The 22746-nt window shown below is 53.1% G+C and overlaps 2 protein-coding genes across 3 annotated transcripts; one reads left to right on the forward strand and one right to left on the reverse strand.

Moving 5' to 3' along the window:
- Positions 1-381: 381 nt before the first annotated feature.
- Positions 382-3308, forward strand: Nudt18 (nudix hydrolase 18). Its single transcript, XM_036199352.1, has 3 exons — positions 382-1123; positions 1933-2146; positions 2354-3308. The coding sequence occupies exons 1-3, from the start codon at positions 962-964 to the stop codon at positions 2947-2949; spliced, it is 972 nt and encodes a 323-aa protein (XP_036055245.1). The 5' UTR covers positions 382-961; the 3' UTR covers positions 2950-3308.
- Positions 3309-6874: 3566 nt separating this feature from the next.
- Fam160b2 (family with sequence similarity 160 member B2) lies at positions 6875-22411 on the reverse strand. 2 transcript variants are annotated; one of them, XM_036199389.1, is made up of 17 exons: positions 22292-22411; positions 17108-17186; positions 14944-15116; positions 13852-13956; positions 13637-13759; positions 12324-12566; positions 12049-12245; positions 11682-11790; positions 11379-11455; positions 10854-11043; positions 10107-10252; positions 9832-9960; positions 9617-9707; positions 9329-9472; positions 8862-9002; positions 8573-8673; positions 6875-8417 (listed from the first exon to the last, which is right to left on the reverse strand). In XM_036199389.1, the coding sequence occupies exons 1-17, from the start codon at positions 22334-22336 to the stop codon at positions 8279-8281; spliced, it is 2232 nt and encodes a 743-aa protein (XP_036055282.1). In that variant the 5' UTR covers positions 22337-22411; the 3' UTR covers positions 6875-8278. The 2 variants fall into 2 exon arrangements, with proteins under 2 accessions (XP_036055282.1, XP_036055283.1); XM_036199390.1 differs by lacking the exon at positions 22292-22411 and adding an exon at positions 17931-18005.
- Between the last annotated feature and the right edge of the window lie 335 nt (positions 22412-22746).

Here is a 22746-nt window from a genome sequence, read left to right on the forward strand (position 1 = left end):
GGAGAGAAACAGGAGCTGGCCAAAACAACCCACACCCTGTTCCCCATGGCCAGGCCCTGCATGCTGGGTAGGAGGGCACCACCCCTGCCCTCTAAGGATGCAGTCTGCAGCAGAAGCCTTGAAACTACAAGGCAAAAGCATTGAGCAGGGGGAACTGATGAAGGTCGCTTTGCCATCGCCAAGCTTTTTCATCCCCCTACTCCCTTTCCCTCGCCCCCAGTCTTGTTCCACCTTGACTCTACCAGTCCTGTCCCATCTCGCCTCTGAGCCTTGTCAATCACTTCTTTTGCCCAAACCAATCCTTTAGCCTATGACTTGCTGCTGACTTTTTAAATGTCTGTGTCCTTCGATCTCTACAGATCAGAATCGCCAAGGCAACGTTATGTGCCCCGACCCACAGGACGTTCAGACCATTTTAACGATGTCAGAAAGTTATTTGGGGCCTATGGGTCTCCAACACTTCTCCAGTTTGTTTATGATAAAAGCTGGACAGGGGGAGCTAACTGCGGAGCCTGGGCTTCCGTAATGTCATCGGACGAGTGACGCTACCGACCCTGGTCGCGGTGGCGTTCAGCACCCTACAGGCAGGATGACATCACCGTCGGAACCCGCGCGGACGTGTGCGTGCTAGGTGAATTAGCTAAGAGCTGGGGATGATGGTGAGGAGTGAGCGACTAGCGGCTGAAACCCGGGAGAGGCGGGTGGGGTGGGGGTGGAGGGGACAGAGGGCGGGTCCCCGGAGCCCCGCCCCCCCGGTAACCGCCGTGAGCTGGCCAATCCGGGCAGGCCGTGGTGACGCGCAGCCTATCAGCAGCCCGGACTCTCCTGGAGGTTCCGCGTTAGCCCTGGCCCCGAAGGCAGGGGAGGGGGCGAGGGGCTCAGCCGCCCACCGCAGCTCTGGTCCCCGCCGCCTGCCCCTGGGGGTCTGGCAGGTCCCGGCTTGCCACCTCCCGGAGACTTGATGGCCTCGGAAGGCCTGGCGGAGGCGCTGGCCACCGTGCTGGGGGGCAAGGGGTTGCTGGTGCAGAGCTGTGACTCGGAGCCGCCTGGCAAGCCGCTGTCGCCCGTGCGGCTGCGGAAGAATGTCTGCTACGTGGTGCTGGCCGTGTTCCTCAACGAGCAGGTGAGCGTCCGGCCGCCGGCCTTCAGCTGGTCTCGGGAGCGCGCCGCCAGCCCTGGTGGGAACAGGCGAGCCAACGGCCGCTGCCTGTGCGCGGCGCTTCCCAGTGTTGCAAAGCACTCTGACACTAGCCGCTGAGCGGAGATCGTCCCTAGACACTCTATATAACACAGAGGGAGAAGCCGAGGCCCCGGGGCGGTTTGTCTCATCCACTAGACCTCGCCTCCACTAGGAGAGGCCTGCAGTATACTCCCTTCCTTACTGGGTGCCTGGCGTACTGGGGAGGGGGGGTTTCCTAGCCCTTCCCAGCTCCACCGATAGTTACCGGGAGCTTACAGGCAAGCATCTGACCCCCTGGGAGTTCTTTTCAGTGAGCATCTCTGTACAAGTCAACGTAAAAACACCCTGGCCGAGTAGGGGTAGGAGGTATGGGAGGGGGGGAGAGCTGAGTTTCAAAGCGTAGACCCTAGAGTAGGGACCCACACAAGCTGATTGTAAGTCCTATGGGGAAGTGAGCAACACAGTGGCGTAGATGGGAGTCAGTGACAACGTTCAGGATAGGGCCTCCTTGGAGCAACGCCCCAGGGACCTCAGCCCTTTCCCACAACAGAAATCCCTCTGAATCCAAAGTTGAGCTACAGCAAAGAGGAGGCGGCGCTCAACCACACCAGGGACTGGCTCCCGAGGATCCAGCATCTTGAAGGTGTCTACCAAGAAGGGAGCTTTGGGCCACCATCCAGCTAGGGGGCTGCTTTTCTGAAGCCCCACCACTGGCTGGGTAGCAGTGAAGATTGCTTTGTTTCCCCTCTCAGGATGAGGTGTTGATGATCCAGGAAGCCAAGAGAGAGTGCCGGGGAACCTGGTACCTCCCTGCTGGGAGAATGGAAGCTGGGGAGACCATCGTGGAGGCGATGCAGCGGGAGGTGAAGGAGGAGGCTGGGCTGCTCTGTGAGCCAGTGACGCTGCTGTCTGTGGAGGAGAGGGGTGCCTCCTGGATCCGTTTTGTATTCCTTGCTCGACCCACAGGTACAGCCCACCTGGTGGCATTCCAGAACGTTCTCAGCTTGTTCTCCTTAGCCAGCCATACTGTGGCTTCTGCAAATTGCCATTGACCCTATTACAGTCTCAGAGCTTGGATGGGGGTGGGGGTGTCTTCCCCCTGGAATGCTTGGGTGGGGACTCAACACTTTTCATATTGACTGACCCTCTCCCCTTCCTCCAAATCTACCCTAGGTGGAGTTCTCAAGACTTCCAAGGATGCAGATGCTGAGTCCCTACAGGCTGGCTGGTACCCGCGGGTCTCTCTGCCCGCTCCACTTAGAGCCTATGATGTTCTGCACTTGGTAGAGCTGGGTGCCAGATTCTGCCAACAAGCCATGCACCCTCTCATTCTGCCTCAAGAGCTTCCCTGCAGTGTGGTCTGCCAGCGGCTGGTGGCCACCTTTACAACAGTCCAGTCGGTATGGGTGTTGGTGGGCTCAGTGGGGACACCTCACTTGCCCATCACTGCCTGTGGCTTCACACCTATGGAGCAAAGGGGTGGTGTCAAGGTGGCCACCCTGCGGCTGCTACAGGAGTGTCTCACTATGCACAATTTGGCAGTGGAGACCAAGGGGTTGCTTGGACTGCAGCACCTAGGCAAAGACCACATGGATGGTATCTGCCTGAATGTGTTAGTGACGGTGGCTTTTCGGAACCCAGGAATCCAAGATGAGCCCCCAAAGATTCGGGGTGAGAACTACTTTTGGTGGAAGGTATTAGAGGAAGACTTACAAAAACAGCTTCTGCACAGACTCCAGGAGTCTTCTGTCATTCCCCTGAGCAGATAGAGAGGTGTCAGTGATGACAGAAACTGAGCATCCACCCTCCCTCTGTGGGCAGGAAAGAGGTGGCGATCTGAGATCTCACTGCACTGTGTGCAGGGACCCCACACTGAGCCCAAAGGGAGAGTGCCTTGGATCCAGTACTCAGAGGTGTCGGTTGTTCTCAGGGTACACAGTGCTTCTCTTAAGATGGCGAGAAGCTTTTTGAATCCCAAATGGCATCATCTTATTTCCTGGTCCACTTTGGTAAAAGCTGCATGTTAATTCATCCAAGCCCTTAGGAATGTGGAGAGGGATGGGACACGGGCACTGGTCTCTCAGGGCAGAGTCCTCGTTGCTGAGTAAAAAGATGTTGCTTAACTCGCCTTCTTGCCTAAATGTCCGTGTGGGTAAGATGTGGGGCCACCGCCCCTCCCACAGCCACCCAGGTCCTACCTCTTGATGTAGACACTGATGTTATGCAGGAGTGTAGGGCTTCTAGGGTAGGCAGGGCTGTTCACTGAAGCCTCAACCCACCCAGGCTCTCTTTAGCTTTTCTGTCCTGCTGGGGTGGGTGTGGTGGGACTTTGAAGTGACCACACCCCTAATAAAAACACAGCTCAGACCTGTCCAGGTGTTGGAACAGTTTGAGCTGGTGAAATTGCATGTGGGACACCTTGGCCTCTCAGCCCAAGTTTCTTTCTCTTTGACCTTCTGGGCTCTGAGCTGTTTCCATGTGCGCTCTGGTCCTGGCTTTTTAGTTTGTTTTTTTTTGGTTTGGTTTTTTGAGACAGGGTTTCTCTGTGTAGCTTTGCACCTTTCCTAGATCTCGCTCTGTAGACCAGGCTGGCCTCAACTCACAGAGATCCTCCTGCCTCTGCCTCCCAAGTGCTGGGAATTAAAGGCATGCGCCGCCGCCGCCGCCCGGCTTGTTTTTTTGTTTTCTTTCTTTCTTTTTTTTTTTTTTCTTTTTCGAGACAGGGTTTCTCTGTGTAGCCTTGACTGTTCTGGAACTCACTTTGTAGACCAGGCTGGCCTCGAACTCAGAGAGCTCCATCTGCCTCTGCCTCCAGAGTGCTAGTATGCACAACCACTATCTGGTGACTTTTTAGTTTTGTTCAAGTGCTTTCCTCGGTTCATATAGCCCAGGCTAGCCTCAAGAACTCTTATAATGTAGCTAGTGATGACCTTGAATTTTTAAACATCCTACTTCTGCAGAACTCAAGCACTTTACCAACTGAGTTACAGTCCCAAGCCATAACAGGATTTTGTTTTCTTGAGACAGAATCTACCCATATAGACCAGGCTAGCCTCAGGTTTGTTGCAATCTTCATGCCTCTGATTCTTGAGTCCTGAGAATACAGGTGTGCTTCAGCATGCCAGTGCCAAGCATTATTTTGTTGTTATTATTATATTTGATGAAAACTTTGGGGCTGGAGAGATGGTTCAGCTCAGCATTTAAGAGCATGTTCTGCTCTCTTGCAGAGGCCCTGAGTTCAATTCCCAGTTCTTACACTGAATGGCTCATAACCACCTATAATTCCAGCTCCAGGCCATCCAACACCCTCTCTGTCCTTTGTGGACACTGCAACTCAATGTGCACATCCCCCTCCACAGATACACATAATTAAAAATAAAATTTATAAATAAAAACCAAAGGCAGTGGAAGCAAAGGAAATGTATTGTGTGTTGCTAATCACCAGAGATCCACCCACCTCTGCCTCTGCTGGGATCAAAGGTGTGCAGCACCGCTGCCCAGCTGGTAGCACATGCCTTTAACCCCAACATTCAGGGGGATCTCTATGAGTTCGAGACCAGCCTGGTTTATATACCAACTTCCAGATCAGCCAGGACTACTTAGAGAGAACTTGTCTCAAAAAAAACCACACCTTAATCCCAGCACTCGGGAGGCAGAGGCAGGTGGATCTCTGTGAGTTCGAGGCCAGCCTGGGCTACCAAGTGAGTTCTAGGAAAGGCGCAAAGCTACACAGGGAAACCCTGTCTCAAAAAACCAAAAAACAAACAAACAAACCAAAAACAACCAAAAACCAAACCAAACCAAACCAAACAAACAAAAAACAAGAAAAATGATAGTCTTTTCTATTTTTTCATTTTTGTAGTGCTGTGGGTTGAACCTAAGGCCTCACACATGCTAGGTAAGCAGGCTACCTAATGGTCCCGACCAGAAGCAAAACCCTTTATTCAGTCCAAGACTCCTCCTCCAGTTTCTATACAGAGAGAAGGGCAGTGACATTCACTCCCACTATTGAGCCTGGTAATTTTCAGTCCTGGGTACACATCACCATCACCCAGAAAGCTCCCAGACAATTCTGTCCACCCACTATACTGACTAAGCTGCTGAAGCCAGTTGGGCGCTGGCACTTTTTATCTGTGTATGTGCACACATGCGTGCCCATGTGCAGAAGCCAGTGGAGGATGATGGGAGCCCTGTTCTATCAATTTCCACCTTATTCCCTTGAGACAGGGGTCTCTCATTGAACCTGGAACGAGGCCCCAGTGAACCTCTTGCCTTCTTCACCCACAGTGCTAGGGCAGCCGTACCTCACTTTTTCACCTGGGTGCTGGGAACTCAAATTCATGTCTTTGTAAACAGTTTCTCCCACCGACTCTCCAGCTTGGCACTGGTACCTCAAAAAGAAACCTACAACAGTGGTTCTCAACCTTCCTCATGCTGTGACCCTTTAATACACTTCCTCCTGGTGTGGTGACCCCCAACCATAAAATTAATTTCACCGCTACTTCATAACTGTAATTTTGCTATTGTTATGAATCATAATGTAAATACCTGTTTTCCAGTGGTCTTAGGTGACCTCTGTGAAAGGGTCCTTCAATCTCCAAAGGGGTCTTGACCCACAAGGTAAGAACCACTTGTCTAGATTTACTCTCAAAAGAATATTTTAAGATTTCTTTTTAATTATGTGTGTATGTCTCTATGTGTGAGTATGTGCACATGAGTGCAGGTGCCCCCCAAGTCTCGAGACATCAGAGCGCCTGGAGTTGGAGTCAAAAGCTGTTGAAAGCTGCCTAATGTTGGTGCTAGGAACCAAATTTCAGTCCTCTGCAAGAGCAGTGTGTGTTCTTAGCTATTAATCCACCTCTCCAGGTGATTTTACGATGCACCACTGGAGCCCTGCCGAAGACCTGCTTCTCTAGTCTGATTGCCTGACCTGGCACTCTGGATGACTCAGAACACCCATTCCCAGACCATTTTTTTTTTTTTTCCTTAAAGCTGGGAGTTGGACATCATGGTACACACCTGTAACTCCAGCACTCAAGAGGATGAGGCAAAAAGATTGCTGTCTAGTTCAAAGCCAGCCTGAGAGCACGACCCTTTCTCAAAAAATCCAACCCACCAAACAAACATAAAAAGCAGTGTTAAGGATTGAACCCAAAGGCCTTAGGCATGCTAAATAAACACATTATGTTGTTGAGACAGGGTTTCTCTGTGTAGCCCCGACTGTCCTGGAACTTGCCCTGAAGACCAGGCTGGCCTCAGAGATCTGCCTGCCTCTGCCTCCCAAGTGCTGGAATCAAAGGTGTTTGCCGCCACTGCCGGGCTAAATAAGCACTCTTATCTCTGAACTATCCCTTCAGATCCCCTCTCCAAACCAAGTTTTCACCAGTTCCAGTTGTAACTGATGTGGTCACACAGCACACAGCCACACACAAGATGAGGCTTGCACAAGCCCTGCCACGGCCTGCTGACTATTGCTGGAAGGCTGAGTTGGAGGTGAACCGAATTGAAACAATGCTGCTCAGCCAAGAGTCAGTTCGGGGCTGGTCCCCGGGAGTATCAAATTTGCAATGTCTACCAGCTCTCTCTCCTCCAGTGCTGGAAAGGGAACTGAGTTTGTCTTCCTTGGGTGAAAGATGGGCTGGCTCAAAGGGGACAGAAGAGCGCTGGGAAGAAGCCAAGCAGGACTGAGGCGCATCGCGTCCACACAATCACACTGTTTATTGCTGTGCTGTTGTGAAGACATCATGCAAATGCCGAAGTGCATTATGGTCCAGACCCTCCAACAGTAAGAATCTCAAGAGTGTAGACCCACTCCACCAAGATCTGCTCTCACACCAGCGCCCATGTACACTGACACACACGCACAGCTAGTACACACAGGAGTGCATGATGTTCTCCGGAGCAGCAGACAAGTCCTCCCCCGCTGGGAGGAATTCGGGAGAGGTAGAGGTCACTGAGTTTCCTCCTCTTTCATGTCACCTCCTGGCAACCTGTGCCCGGCTTCGAGAGGCGGCATGGGCAGGAAAAGGAAGCAAAAGGGGCTTTGGCCTGCTCCTCCTTGCCCAGGAGCGAAGCCAACGACTGCAGGCCTGTTGTGAGGTAATGCCTGGCACCGCCCGTGTGTTCTTGCAGGTTGAGACAGATTCAGGCCGGGTGGGGTGGCGGCCCCAGCCATGAAGGACACACAAAGAACAATACCAGAGCTATCTGCTTGTGTCTCAGCCCCTCCTCACTAGGCCTCAGGGGTCTGGAGTTGGGGTACCCTATCCCATCTGTACCTCGAGTGCCTGTGCTCCCCAGGAGTGCATTTCACTGGGATCCCTGGGTACTGGGCAGGATTCAGAGGATAAGACCCACCACCCCTGGTCAATGACCTCTCTGCCCAGGTGTTGTGGACTTGCTGAGACAGGTTCAGAAGGCGCCAGAGAGGAACCAGCTGGAGCTGGAGCCTGGCACCCAGCACCCAGCTCCAAGGCCCTCGCCTGCCCTGGCTGCAGCCGAGCCAAGGCTCTTGTTAGCAGCTGCCCCCGCCTGGGCGCGGAGCATGCTTTGGGCTTCTGCCATGAGGCAGTTGGAAATTTTGCAACTGTCTCCAGGAGGGCAGAGCAGGAAGAGGGGGCTTCCCCACAGTCCCTCTCCCTGTCCCCTTCCCTACTGTTCACACCAAGGAAGCCATGAAGAAACCGGCCGAGTCTCAGCAGCTTCCATGATAGCTAACGTGACAGACAGGGTTCCTGGCCCTGTCTCTCTGGACTGGATTTCCAGCAAGCCTCAAAGGCAGCAGTTCATCTCCCTTGCCCCTAGAGTTGTCTCATGTTGTGGCCCTGGTCACAGTATAGCAGGGTTAGGGTCTAGATGCTCACTGGCCATCCTCCAGCTGCTCTAAGAAGGCCCCAAGAACACCACGGCCTTAGAAGCCAGCTCTTTTGCTCCGTGACACCACCCTGAAACCTCAGCTCACGTGGTCAACAAGTGAGGTCTCCTGCAGCCGAAGTCCCCAGTCTGGAGAACAGCGTGGCAGCATGGCCAGGCAGGAAGCCGCCCTGTGGGCAGAAGTACAGGCAGGCGTCTTCCCCCTCCGCCCATCATGCTCCTGGCTCAGACTTGCCCTTCCGGGGGTGGAGAGAAGTTCAGGTAAGGACCATGTGGGGGAAACTTGACAAACGCAATGGCGGCCAGCTCCTTGCAGAATTCCTCAAGCACTACCACGCCCTGGAGTAGGGTCTGATGGTCCAGACTGAGGAGAGACAGTGGTGGGTAGGGGGAGATGGTATGGCTGGGAGTCAGCAGGTGTGCCTATGGCATGACAGCCCATGTCTACAAGGCTTGACCCAGGAGACTCCTCAGTGCTGCCTCCCCAACCCTGGGCACCCACTTCCCTGGTCTACTTACTGCTCTCCGGGAATCTGGCCCATCAGTTGCTTGCGCACCAGGAGCAGTTTGCCCGGAAACTGGGGTACCCTCTGAATTCTTTGCATCAAGTCCCCGATCACCTAGAGTCCGGAAAGGACTAAGATGAGAACTGACCGTGTCCCACAGCTGTCCCTGGCTCCACCATTCCATAGGAGGTGAGAGACGGGATTGGAAAGCCTGCGCTTTTCCTGGCACTGGTATGGGTGCCTACTTCTCCATTCCCACCCCTTGCCCTGCTCTGTCCCTCCTGTCACACCCTCATCCTTACCCTGACAAGCACAGAGAACAGGCTCCTGCAGCCAGGGGCCAGGCTGATGTAGGGATCCAGGAGGTACTCATGGATATGGGGGTGGGGGAACAGGGCGAGCCGGGACAGGACTGAGGTCACTTGTAGGTTCAGGCTGTATGGCTGTAGAGAACGAGATGGACAACCCTGAATGTTGGCAAGGGGTGGTGAGCATTTTTTTGTACTCCCCAAGCAAGGCGCCTGGCTGGTGTGAATGTGTGCGGGGGTGGGAGACTCACGTGATATGTGTATGTCATGGATTCCCTGGGGCTGAGGGCCAGAGCATGTTAGGGCGTGTAGAGAACAGGCGAGACAGGGCTTCCCGCCTGGGGAAAGGTAAAGGGGCCGTGGAGCTGAGGAACCCAAGAGGGGTCCACCCTGGTCACCAGCCCCTACTGGTCACAAGGCCCAGCGCGGAGCTCTCCTAGGCACACAGTCTTTGTGGCTACCTGATCCAAAACCCGGGCCATGCGATCGAAGAGCACTTGGAGGAAGCGGCCTTCAAAGAAGGGCCTTTCGGGTTCGTGAGAGTCCAGGGGCGCTGGGCCCAGGGGCCAGCCCCAGGGGGCTACACGAGAGCTGCATTCCTGGAACTGAAGCAGAGGGGAGAGAGGGTCGAAGGAGTAGGCCCAGAAAGGCCTAGTTGAGGGACCCCATGAAAACAGTGTGGGGTCAGGGGGATGTATCAGGACATCGAAGAGCCTAGAGGAGGAGGGGAGCCAAGGACCTTCACTCACCAGGCCGTAGGCATCGTGCACGTATGTGTCATATCCGTTCTCCTCCAGGAAGGCTGATGTCTTGGCTTCCTCAGGGACCAGGCAAAGGAAGCTAAGAGACAGGGGCCTAGGTGTGGAGGCGCCTCCCCAGGTTTCCCCCGCTCTCTCTGCTGTTCACAGGACCCCAGTGACAGAAGCGAATTCAGGCGACTCCAGTTGCCTAACCTCCTCCCCACCTGTTGACGATCTCGGTCACCGCTGTTCTGCCGTCCGAACTGGTGGCAGGAGCCGCGGGAGGCTTTGTGGAGGGCTGAAGGCCAGAGTCAAGGAAGCCATCAGTGAAGTAGGGGTCTTCCTCCAGATCTCTGCAGGCGGGGAGACCAGCACGCACCAATGAACAGCTGGATGCGTGGTGTGCACTGTTGTGCTGAGTCCTGGGCAGCACACACCCACCCACCAACCCACCCTCCCCCCATCCCTCCAACCTTCCCTCCTTCCCTGTTCCACTTACAGGGTGTCCTCATAGTTCTCAGGCTCTGGCGAGCCCCGGGCCACATACAGGCGGCCCTCAAGGTTTTGCAGGACCAGATTGCGGATGACTCGCTCATGGGGCTTCTGCAGCAGCTCCTCAAATAGCCTCAAGGTGGCAATGCTGATCTAGAGTGAGAGAGGGGCAGCAGAGGACCCTCCTGTCACCCTGTAGGCTTCTCTCTCTTTCAAGACAGGGTTTCTCTGTGTAGCCCTAGCTATCCTGGACCTGGCTCTGTAACTGAGGCTGGCCTTGAACTCACAGAGATCCTCCTGCCTCTGCCTCCCGAGTGCTGGGATTAAAGGCGTGCACCACCACCGCTGCCTCCTCCTGGTTTCTCAGTGCCTGAGAACCAATGCCAGACAGGGGTCTCTAAGGCAGGGGTCACCTCCCTTGTCGGTCAGAGGCTAGAGCAAGTGTTCCATTTCTCATTTGATGTACCATCTCAGGCAAACCCATAGGCTTCTCTGTGCCTCCATTTCTGTACTAGAAAACATGGGACTACTTCAGAGTGCTCAGGTTTCCGGAAGGCTGAATGAATAGAAAAGCAGTTGGCAAAATATACAGAGAGCCATGACAGAGACAGCATGGCTGCACATCATACACTGCTACTGCTTTGGCCTGAGGGAGGCCTGAGGCTGAGCTATCTGGAGCAGGAGAGAACCCTCTGGAAGCCCCAAGGTTCACATGGCTGTGGAGCAAGCTGAGATGAAGGCTCTTCTGCTTTACCTCATCAGAGAGATGGTCACAGTGCATGATGAGGTGTGTGCCCAGAGTATGGGGGCTGTCCTCTGGGGCTGCAGGCTGCTGGTCAGTGCCCAAGAGGAAGGTCATGGCCTCCTGCAGCAGTGCAGGGGAGCGCAGCTGGCGCAGCAAGGCTGTCAACAGGGCAGTGGACGTCAGGATGGTCTGCTCAGATCTGTAGGGAGAGAGGGAGAGCAGAGGAGGGTGTGTGTGTGTGTGTGTGTGTGTGTGTGTGTGTGTGTGTGTGTGTGTGTGTGAATGGGTGTGGCAGTGCAGAGCCTTTCTTGTTCTCCTTCCTTTATAGCCTGGCAAATCTCTAGCTACCTCCCCATCCCTTGTGAGGTCCTAGAGTTGGGGTGGGAAGCTACTCTCCAGTCCATGGGGCTTAGAGCCATATGCATGTTAGATCCAGCAAGCATCAACAGGTAGTCCCTGGCCTTTGTTCTGGGAAGAGGCCTGGTAGGGTGGGCCAGACACAGACCACGGCCAAGGGACTGAACAAACACTTACACATGCAGGAGCTGGGGCTGCAGGGTCTCTACAAACAGCTTCTCTGCTACAGCCTTCGCCAAGGCATCTGCAACCACCTAGGAGCCAGAGAATATATCTTCTACATTCATACCCCATCACATTCATTCCTAAAAAAAAATAATGGTGTCTTCACACAGCCCCAAATATGTCAGAAGAGCCTGGCTAACCAGGGCCAAGCTGGCATCTGGTCCCAAGTCACCGTACATCAGCTCAACTCCATCACTGAGATGAGACACCAAAGGGAGCCTGCACAGAACCCAGGTCACACCTGCCCCTGCTCACCGTGTGTGCCTCTGTGATAAGGTGGTCACAGTAATCAAACCAGCCCAGGAAGGCAGCCAGAGCCTCCTTGCCGGGGAAAGAGGCCTCATCAGATGGAGCACTGGGTAACCTAAGAGAAACAGAAACAGGAGTCTGGACGATGAACACAAAGCTTCCAGGCCTTCCTGAACGACATCCGGGAGCTGGTCTCCCCTCTATCTAGAACCTCTGTTGTGCTCAGATTGCAGAAGTGAGGCTTCTGGGAGGCTGGGAAGGGTCCTAGGGACTGGCTCTCCCGCCCAGGAGAAGGTAGCTAGCAAGGCTGACTACTCTATGTAACTACTAGCCCCTGAAGGTATTTCCCAGTCTCCCCAGGCCGGGGACCTACCTCCAGCTGATGCCCTCTAAAGTGGCAATGTCTGCCGGGTCAAGGAAGGCAGGCATGGACCGGTACAGTTGGCAGAGGTGCTCGGCTATCACCACACAACAGGAGGTGCTTTGTATCAGGTAGGTGGCAGCAGCTGGCGAGGCCACGCTTACCAGCAGCAATACATTCTCCCGTGCCTTCAGGGCCACCCGACTCTTCTAGGGGATAGGGAGATGATGTCTGAGATAAGAGTTCTCTTCACCCACCCTACCCCTGCCATCTCGGGGCGGCCAGACCTTGCTCTTGCACAGCCCAAGCAGGAAGGTGATGAGATTGCTCTCCCCAGGCCCATTGTCTGGCCCCTCAGTCTCAGCAGGCAGGTCGCTGCTCAAGGTTGGGACACCACAGTGCCCCCTATCCAGTCCAGGATTCCTGCCGGGAGCATCACTATGGGGACAGTCCTTGTCCCTGGAGCCAGTCAGGTCTTCAGGCAGAGCTGTAGGTTCTCTGGATGTCTTCTTGCCTATAATTTTTTTACCCTGTAAAGAAGGGTGGGGTGAGGCCAAGGTCAGAGAGACCCACTCCATCCCACAAGGTGCTTCCCTGAGAGTGCAGGGTAAGAGCCAGGTGTGGTGGAGCATGCTGTAATCTTGGGAGGCAGAGGGAAGAGGATCACAAGTTCAAGGCCAGCCTGGGCTACACAGCCTGCTTGCTACGTGTCTTGCCAGGCATCATGTAGTACATACTGTAATTCCAGAACCTGGGAGGCTGAGGCAGGAGGATTGTGAGGTTGGGCCAAACCTGGGGTGTACACATAGAGAAAGCCTGTCTCAAAAAAAGCCAAAATAGGAGCCAACCAGATGGCTCATCTGGTAAAGGCATTTGCTACAGGAGGTGTGGGACCTCAGTACGGTCTTCAGACCCAGACCCATGTAAAAGTGGAAGGACCAGCCGGGCGGTGGTGGCGCAGGCCTTTAATTCCCAGCACTCGGGAGGCAGAGGCAGGTGGATCTCTGTGAGTTCGAGGCCAGCCTGGGCTACTGAGCAAGATCCAGGAAAGGCGCAGAGCTACACAGAGAAACCCTGTCTTGGAAAAAAAAAGTGGAAGGAGTGACTCTACAGAGTTTCACCCTGACCTAAACACACGCACACACGCATGTGCACACATAAAGGTCAAGACGAGCTGGGGATGTGGCTCAGCTGATATAGTACTAGCCTAGAACATGTGAACCCCTAGGTCCTATCCTCACCACCCCATAAACTGGACACAGTGATAGATGCCCATAAACAATACTAGTGAGATAGAGGCAGGGGGGTCAGAAGTTCAAGGTCATCCTTGACTACTACACAGTGAGTCTGAAGTCAGCATGGAGTATATGAGGAGCCGCCGCCAACCACCACCACCACCACCTCAGCCAAAAAAAAAAAAAAAAAAGTTCAAAATGCAACAAAAATACAGAGTAGGTAAAATAAATAAGTAAATAAAATAAAATTTAAAAAATGCGCCTCATCCGTGAGTGCTTGTGAGTACCATCCCCTCTTGCTTCCTCAGCAGGGATGGGAGGGCTTGCCTCTGCACCACACCCTGTTCCCCCACAAAAGCACTTACTTCCAGAATATAGGCCAGCAGCTCTGGATCCTGCTGGATCTTAGAGCAGAGGACACTGGTGAACTGAACTTCTTCCTTTTCTGTGAGGGATCCAGGGCCTGCCCCACCAAGTCGGAGAAGTTTCTAAAGGAAGAATAAGGAAGAAACCCAGAAGAATGGGGTGTTGGGAAAAGGAGGTCGGATGCCCGGACACCCCATGTCTCCTTGATCCTCACCTGCACAGGCCTGTGGACACTCAGATAGTGTAGCAGTGGGTGCTGTACCTGGGCTAGGACCTTGCTGAAGAACTGGAACACTTGCTGTCGCATGCCTGGAGGGTACTGAGATGGAACATACTGTCAGAGGTGAGGCTTCAAGCCAACAGCCTGAAATAATCCTCTCCAGAGAGCCACAGGATTTCATGCCTCCCGAGTCCTGACTCAGAGGCCTTCTTCTCTGGGAGGCCTCTTCCACACAGTGTGTAAAACAGTTCTTCCCTTTACCTCCCCAACTCCCTTTCCTGAATTAGTTCCTTTTATGACGGGGTCATTACTGAACACAGTACAGCTGGTCCTCCAACCATATCTACTGGTTTTGTATGTATAGGTTCAGTTAGCCTCAGATCAAAAAATATTCAAAACATTTACAGACCTTTTTCTTATTACCTAATTATTGTAGCATCATGAGTTTCATAGTACTTACATTTATTAATTTTAAGCAATCTAGAGATGATTTAAAGGCATTACAGTCATCCCTGGGTATCTGTCTGTCATCTACCAACCTATCCATCATCTCTTTCTACCTATCGCTCCTTATGAACCCTATTTAAATTTTTATTTATTTACTTAATTATGTGTGTACGCACTTGCACACATATGCCACGTTGCACACGTGGAGGTCAAAGGACAATCTCTAGCTCTCTCCCGCCATGTGGATCCCAGGAACTGAATTCAAGTCGTTAGGCTTGGCAACAACTGCCTTTACCCACGGAGCCATCTTGCTGGCCCCCAGATCCCGTTTTATATAAAGGACTTGAACAGCCACAGATTTTGGATCTGAGAGGAAGGGTGGTGGGGTCCTAGGACCAATCCTCTGGGATAACAAGGGCCCACTGTGTGTGACTACCTGTCCCTCAATTCCCAGCACCTAGCACCTACAACAGACTCCACAAAGCGGCAGGTTCCTCTCTGCTGAGTGATGGGGTGGGCTACCCCAGGTAACACAGCCACAGTACTTGCTCCATCAAGGGAGAGCAGCACAGACAGAAGAGCATGGAATAAGGGTTTGCCTGGCATGGAAATTTCCAGATGCCCCAGGAGCATGCCCACCTCTGCTTTGCCCAGAGTGCACAGGGTCTCCAGGATCTTGTGCTGTAGCAAGTATTCCAGACAGGGTCCAGCCTCACCAGAGGATACCTGCTGCCTCTCTTCATACACCAGGATGTCCAGCATTTGCTTCAGCCGCCAGGGAATATCTGTTTTCTTGGCTGGGGTGTTTTCATCTAATCAAGAGTCAAGACACAAGGGTAGGCGACATGAAGAGCGTTAGACCCTCTCTCGCCAAGCCCAGAAGGAAGTCACACCTGAAATGGGCTGAGGGCCACCATTACAGCTGATACTTGCGTATTTTAAAAAGGTAAGTGGTAGAGGATAAGCCCAGGATACAGCCTGCTGACTGACAGTGTGTGTTTGCCCCAGTGTGTCAATGTAGGTGTACCAAAGTGAGAACAGGGACCCCCTCATGGGCCCAAAGGAGGACATGGGTCCACAGGAGATGTTCTGAGAGCTGCCTACCTATTCCAGGTTTAAGTGAGCAGCTATGGAATCTGTCCTGTGATTGTTCAGGCTGTACTTCAGCAGCTTCCTTCCTAGCTTCTCCTGGGGCCTGCTCTTATCCCCTTTCCATTCAGGGAAGTCAGAGGAAAGCAGACAACCTGCCAGTTGACTCTGAGGCACCTCAGTATAGAGAGAGCTTTCTAAGTGGCCCAGGAGCACCCCCTAGCTTTCCTTTAAGGCATAAGCTGTTAAGCAAGGAGCTTGTTCCACCCTCTCCCTGTAACTCTGGTCTAGAGCTGACTCTGGAAATTCAAGGCCTAGCTGCACTGAGTCGGAAGACTCCAAGCTTTAGGCTGGGCTTGGTGACACAGGCTTGTAATCTCAGCTTTCTCAGGAGGCTGGTGAGACAGAAGTATAGTAAGTTCAAGACCTGCCTGGGCTACAGAGTGAGTTTGAGGCCAGCTTACACAATTTAGTGAGCTCTTGTTTCAAAATAAAAAGTAAAAAAGGCTGAGGGATGTAGCTCAGCGGGGGATGGGGTGGGAAGGCCTGCCCTGGGTTCAACCAATCCCCAATACGGAGAGAGACATACAGCATATGATTTTTAGTCTAAAAGAGTGGCTCCCAACTGGGAAGAAATTCCCCCACCCCGAAACATTTGTCAGTGTCTAGAGACATGTATGGTTGCCGTAGTTGAAAGAGAGGCCAGACAGGACAGTTATTCCCCCTTCAACACAAACAGTCCAGTCTTGGCCTTCACTGTGCCAAGACTGAAGGAGGCCTGGTCTAAACAATCCTCCAAGGCTCCCCCAAAGTGGTGCTCAAAGGCCATTTTAATTCCATGGGCTGGCTCACGATGGAAAGGAAGCCTCTAGGAAAGTCATAAGCCCAGACATGGTCTGAACTCAGGGAGATGGAAAACGAGGGATACAGAACTAGTTACCCGGCAGCCAGGCTTACTGACCACAAAGCAGCCAATCAGATTCTGACCTTTGCTGAGTCATTATGGTGGGCTAATGCATGAATGCTTTGGCCCTCAGAGACTAAGAGAAAAGGGGACCCAGGCATGCGCCACACCTCAGCTTCCCTACTTGTACGTCTTAGGGTGGCCAAGGCAAAATCATTTATTGAGCATCTTTCTCCTCTCCCTGACCTGCTCTCCAAGACAACGTCTCATGTATCCCAGGGTGACCTTGCACTTCTGATCCCCTTGCTCTCATCTCTTAAGCACTTGATCACAGGCATGCACCATCACCTGGTTTACGCACTAAGGACTGAACACAGGTCTCTGAGCTAGGCAAGCACTCTAACTAACTAAACTACATCCAAGCCCTGTTGTATTTCCTTTAATCAACAGTCCTAGTGACAAGCACTTAGGACTGAAGGCCTAGGGACTGTATCCAGCTGGAAACTAAAGCAAAGAGGGCCACCTTTACCATGCAGCCAGGCCAGTGAGGTCCCCAACCTTCTTGTCCTTACTTATTACTCACACAACTCCTCTCCCAAAAGTCAGAGTGGCGCCAACAATTTAACCATGAAGACCAGCAGTGGTTAGGACTCTGGGTCTTGCTCCCATCTGTCTGTCTCCCTGGCTCAGCCCAGAGATGTCCTGTTGTCCAGGACCCTGCCGTCACCTTCCTAAGACACCGGTGGTCACTCTCTGCCCACTCTCCCCAGCTCCCCCGCTGGGTCCCAGGCTGGGGAGCAGAAGGCTTACCTGTGCTCTCGATATAGTAGTGTGTGATACCCTTCCAGTGCTCCACAAAGGCCTGCAGCAGGTCAATGCTGGGCTCCCGCTGCAGACAGAGTAGACATGGTCTTTGTGGGAGTGCCAACCAAGGCCCCACTAGCACCCGGCACTCAAGGGACCAGAAGCCCACGTGCCTGTTCAGTGTCCAGTTGGGTGAGTTCTAGGTCCTAGAGAAAGCGTTCTGTTCCCAGCTTTCAAAGGGAAGAGTAATTCATTTCTCCAGCACACAGCATCATCGTCTCCCCAGAGGACTCTCTCTCCCAACATGTCCCCATCCCACAGGCTCTGTCCCCAAGAAGTAAGCATGCTGAAGGAGAAACAGAAGTACTTCTGCACAATCCAAAACCCACACATACTACAACAGGGAGACTGCCAACCGCACAGGGGCACCTGAGAAGAAAATGGTACACGTGGGGAAAGCTTTCAGGCCCTGCTGGAGTCTAAAAGCCTATGTCCAAGGCCATGGCAGGCTCTATTCAGATGGCGGACACTTCTACACCCTACAAAGGAGGTGCTTTACTTATGGAGTACTTCCATCTTTTGTCCCAGGCCACGGTCTGCACCCCGAACTCCTGCCCACCTCCTCTCATTGCCCTGGGGACCTCTCACACTGCTCTCTGCAAGCCTCTCCAATCCCCTTCCCCCAAAGTAGTCTCTCCCTCTAGGCACTCCAGCCAAAACTGGCCTTGAACTGAGGGTGAGCGATTGTCCTGAAAGCATCCTCTTTCCCCGTACAGTAAATGTTTACAGGCAGAGAACAAGAGCCCTGATTAATACATCCACAACATACCCCTAGACCTAAGGCTCGGGGATCACTGAAGAAGAGGGGTGGAAAGACGGGAAGAGCCAGAGGACCAGGACATCTGCTGCCACATAGTGTCTGCTATAGGACAGGGAAGCTGCGCCCATCAAATCCCAACGGTATGGTCACCTAATCAAGACCTGAACAATGACAACATCAGCTGGCATGCCAACACGGATGCGGGAAACGTTCAAAAGGTCCCACCCCCAGATAAAGAGCTGCAGACAGTTAATAGCAGCTGTGTGTGTGTGTGTGTGTGTGTGTGTGTGTGTGTGACAATAATAACTAAAGGAGAGGTCATGAATATGAGAGGGGGTGGGGCATAGAAGAAGTGTGGGAGGAGGGTAAGGGGTAGAAATTATCTAAATACAGTATTTTTTATGAAATGCAGAAAAAAGTTATTTTTTTTTTAAAAAAAGGAAAAAGTTGTTAACAGGACAGAAATGTATCAACAGTCCCTACCCTGAGTGTTTATTTCCTCTAGGTGTCTGCTCAGGTCACAATGTCCTGGGGTCCATCATTCCTTTACACTTGTCTAGCCCTAAGACTCCACAGTGAGGTCAGTGAAGGACCAGGCATGTCCAGAGCAGGACGTCCTCTACAGTCATTCATTTGGTACGCATCTCGTGAGTGCCTCCTAGGTACGGGGCGCCATGCTCCATGCCACGAGCATCTCATGATAACTCAGCCTCCAGTAAACGTGCTGCCACCAAGAAAAGAATATAAAGTTGCAAAACACTGATCTATGAAGAAGTAGCAGGAGTGGAAAGGGACCTCTTAAAAGGTGTCACCTCTAGGGGCTAGAGAGATGGCTCAGCAAAGAGCATTTGCAGCTCTTCAGGAGGACCTGAGTTCGGTTCCCAGCACCCATGTCAGATGCTCCCCAACTGTCTGTCACTCCAGCACCAGGGGATCCAACATCCTCTTCTAGCTTCCACAGGAACCTACACACGTGACATAGATAGGCATATATACAAAGTAAAAATAATAAATGCTTGTGTGTGTGTGTGTGTCTGTGTCGGGGGTTCAAGACAGGGTTTCTCTGTACACCATTGGCTGTCTTGGAACTTGCTCTGTAGAACAGGCTGGCCTTGAACTCACAGAGATCTGCCTGCCTCCTGAGTGTTGGGATTAAAGGTGATCGCTGCTGCTGCCGCCGCCGCCGCCGCCGCCGCCGCCGCCGCCAACACCACCAGGCAAAAATAGTAAATCTTTAGAGGGGCCACTAACAAGTTCCTTTCAAGATCCTGCCAAAGAATAAGAACTCCAAGGGGCTCAAATTTCAGCAGTGCAAGGAAGATGTTCCCAGCAGAAAAAACTGGGCAGAGGGCAGCGGGGGAAAGGGCGTGTGGCCTGTGGGTCTCCCAGGCCAAGCCAAGAAGCCTGTTCTGGGTTTTTGTTGTTGTTGCTGTTTTTAAGGCAGCAAGGTCAGTGTCACCTCCAAAGGAATGTTTTGGAAAGATCTATCTGGCAATGTCAGGCAAAAGAGGAGACAGAGGCAGGAAGGTATTTCGCTGGCCAGGGCAAAGTGGGTGGGTGGGTGGGTGGCGGCATGACACAGGACCCACACGGGACCAGTCAGAGACTTTGAAGCACTCCCCACCCACCATGCAGGTAGAAGACTCAAAATTAGTAGTTGCAAGGTGTGGTGGCACATGCCTTTAATCCCAGTACTCTACTCGGGAGACAGAGGCAGGATCTCTGTGAGTTCAAGGATAGCCTGGTCTACAAAGCAAGTTCCAGGACAGTGAGAACTACAAGAAGGATCCTGTCTCAAAAAACACTAAAATAAATTAGATGCAAGGTCAGTGAGTCTTCCAGAAAGGCACTGCCCAGTCCTTCAAGACACTCCACCCGAGATGGTAAGACGGCTTGTGTTAAAGACCTTGCTGCTGAGTTTGAGTCCCAGGACCTTCGACCTCCACATGCCTGCTTGTGGCATACCCCCAAACACATATATACTAAATAAATGTAATAATAAGATACCCCATCCACAAGGAGTGACTGACTGACTCATCATGCTCTCACATGTAACACTGAGTCAGGTTCCGATAGACTGAACTTCCCAGTGGCCAGGGCTGGCTTTTATCTGTAAACCCCAGAAGGGCTTTTTACCAACTCTTAGGGAGCTCCTGAAGACACTCCTGTCATACTTTCTTGACCTGGAAAGTCCTTGGAGCTTTGGCCAGCACCCCAGTGACCTCACAGTTTCTGTGATAGGGTCTCCAGCTAGCCTCAAATTTCATCTATGAGTTCCAAAATCCTTGGGCCAAACTTCATAGAAAAAAAAAGGGGGGGCTATTCACATAAGAACAGGAGACCCAGGGAAGGCAGGGCAGCCATCACAACCTGGTGCACAGAAGAAAGAGGGCCAAAATCTCTACCTGAATCTACTACTAGATACCAGACCAAAGAAAACGCTAAAAGATAGCAGTATTTTTAGAAAGAGCCACGAGGGTTTCTATTCTGTTCTGCCAGGAGGGGGCAGAAAGAAGCATTCTGAGTGGGTCATAATGACTTGGTGGTCCCCGCTGAGGGAAAACCCACCTCCACCACCAGCACCACCACACCACCTCCACCACCACCACCACCACCACCACCACCATCACAACCTCCACCACACCACCAGCACCCCACCACCACCAACAGTGGGTGGAACTGAAAAGAGGGAGTACTGTGTAGTATTAATCACACTTCCAGGACAATTGTCTATATGATGCACACTGCAGGTCACCTGCCTAAAAATATATCCCTCCACTCTGTACCTTCAGGCCCTGGTGCTCAGCTTTATGCACTCAGAGTGTAGGATCAAGGAAGTTTAGGACTGTACACCCTTCCAACCCTCCCTGTAAATCGAGCTGTGTCCAGAAGTATCAATTAGTTTATTAGACCATGTTCTAAAATGACAGTTGTTTTTATTTGGGACAGAAAGGAGAAGAAAGGGTCATTTTGGAAACTCTCCCTCTTGGGGTACCCTAGACCCTGATCCTCAGGACAGAGCAGGACAGGGGTGCTGGGGAAGGTAGATTACAGATGTGTCTCCTTCTCCTCTACCAGTTTTTCTAAGGCTGAGCTAGTTTTTAATAACAGTAATAGCCAGGCTGTGGTGGTGCACCTTTAATCCCAGCACTTGAGAAGCAGAGGCAGGTAGATCTTTGTGAGTTCGAGCCCAGCCTGGTCTAAACAGCAATTCCAGGACAGCCAGGACGACACAGAGAAACCCTGTCTCAAACACACACACACACACACACACACACACACACACACACACACACACACTAGTAATAAATGCTCTGACTGGGGAGGAGGAGCAGAGAAAGAAGGGGAGTCAAACCCAAAAGTGTTTCTCTAGAGACAATTTGATAGACTAAACTAAACAAACAATTAGAGGGCGTTCTTATACAATGAGAAAAAATAATTAACTTTCCAGATCGTTTCTTGCAAGGCTGCTGAATGAGGTGATCCACACACAGTGGGCTGCAGGGACCTGCACTCCCAGAAAATGGCCCAAACACAAACTGACATTTGTAAAAAAGACAAAAACAAAACACCCTTCCTTCCATGCAAGTCCCTCAGGCAGGCTGACCTTCCCTAACTCAAAGTCAGCTGCGATCAGTGGCCTGAGATTAAGTGTTTTGCAGAGGGCTGCTTCCGGGATCCCAGGACCACCCACCCCTGCAATGCTCTCTATCATTCTGGGGATTTAGTCACTCAGGGCCCCAACTCCCAAGCCCTGGCTGAGAAAGAGGGAACACAGTGCATGAACTCCTGGTCGCGGGAGTTCTCTAGCACGGAAGAGAGGACCGGGAAGGCTGTTTTCAATCCCAGGTGAGGAGGAATGGAAGAGGGACAGGAACGAAGAAGGAGGCTGACAGGGGCTGGGGAGGAGGTGAGGGGCAGGTCCGGGAGGAATGGGCTGGTGACAAGGGAGCGTCTGGGGAGAGCAGAGTTAGAAAGCTAGCTCTCGAGCGCAGGAAACCAGAAGCACTGCGGCGAGAGAGCAGGATCCCGAGGAGCGGGGCGCAAGGGAGCATAACAGGAAGCAGCGCGGAGGCAGGATCAAGGGATCCGTCCTCAGAACCAGGGGAGCGTGGCTCAGGATCACAAGAGCCGAGCATAGGATCACGAGAGCCGGGAGCAAGATCGAGGGAGCCGGTCGGTCGGTCTGGAGAGAATCCCGGCGCTAGGTGCTCCTGGGCGGCCGGGACTATAGACACGACCCGGAGACACAGGCCCGGAAGCAGCGTCGGGGCCCGGGGAGGGGCCCAGCCTAAGGAGCCCGCAGACCCCCGTCCCCCGCCCCCGGCCCGCGCCCTCCCCACTCCGGTCCGCCCCGGGCCCGGGCTCACCGCCCCCACGGCCTCCTGCAGCAGTGCCCCGAGCCGGCTCAGCATGATGGCGGCCCGGCCCGGCCCGGCTGGCGGCCCGGCTCCGGGTGGCGGTGCGGCGGTGGCGGAGGAGGCCGCCCAGCGGGCGGGAGGCGGGACCCGGCCCTGGAACCCCGCCCCTGCCGGAGGGCTGGGGGCGCTCTAAGCGTCGGGCTAGCTAGGTCGTCTGGGAGCCCGCCAGGGAGGGCGTCCTGGGGAGCTGATGACTTGCTAGTGACCTAGCCTTTCAAGGCCCCTTGGAGTGACACCCAGGGACCTCTCATTTCTCATGCCTCCCCACAACCCTGCCTAAAACAGTCGGCCTGGCCGCACACGGCTGTGAAGGGTTTAAAATGTCCAGGTCTTGTGTCAAGGACACTCCCGAAGGTGAAGACATAGTAGGGGGGAAAAAGATGAGAGCTTCCCAATTGATATCG

This window comes from Onychomys torridus, chromosome 9, assembly GCF_903995425.1.
Source record: "Onychomys torridus chromosome 9, mOncTor1.1, whole genome shotgun sequence".
Classification (NCBI taxonomy): domain Eukaryota; kingdom Metazoa; phylum Chordata; class Mammalia; order Rodentia; family Cricetidae; genus Onychomys; species Onychomys torridus.

Excerpts from the sequence above, each read along its gene's own strand:
- Fam160b2 (XM_036199389.1), bottom strand. The coding sequence starts at position 22,336 with ATGCTGAGCCGGCTCGGGGCACTGCTGCAGGAGGCCGTGGGGGCG. Across the intron at positions 13,760-13,851 it reads GTGTCCACAGGCCTGTGCAG|AAACTTCTCCGACTTGGTGG; the intron begins GTGAGGATCAAG and ends TTCTTCCTTTAG. Across the intron at positions 9,473-9,616 it reads TGCACGATGCCTACGGCCTG|TTCCAGGAATGCAGCTCTCG; the intron begins GTGAGTGAAGGT and ends CCTCTGCTTCAG.
- Nudt18 (XM_036199352.1), top strand. The coding sequence starts at position 962 with ATGGCCTCGGAAGGCCTGGCGGAGGCGCTGGCCACCGTGCTGGGGGGC. Across the intron at positions 1,124-1,932 it reads CCGTGTTCCTCAACGAGCAG|GATGAGGTGTTGATGATCCA; the intron begins GTGAGCGTCCGG and ends TTCCCCTCTCAG. Across the intron at positions 2,147-2,353 it reads ATTCCTTGCTCGACCCACAG|GTGGAGTTCTCAAGACTTCC; the intron begins GTACAGCCCACC and ends AATCTACCCTAG.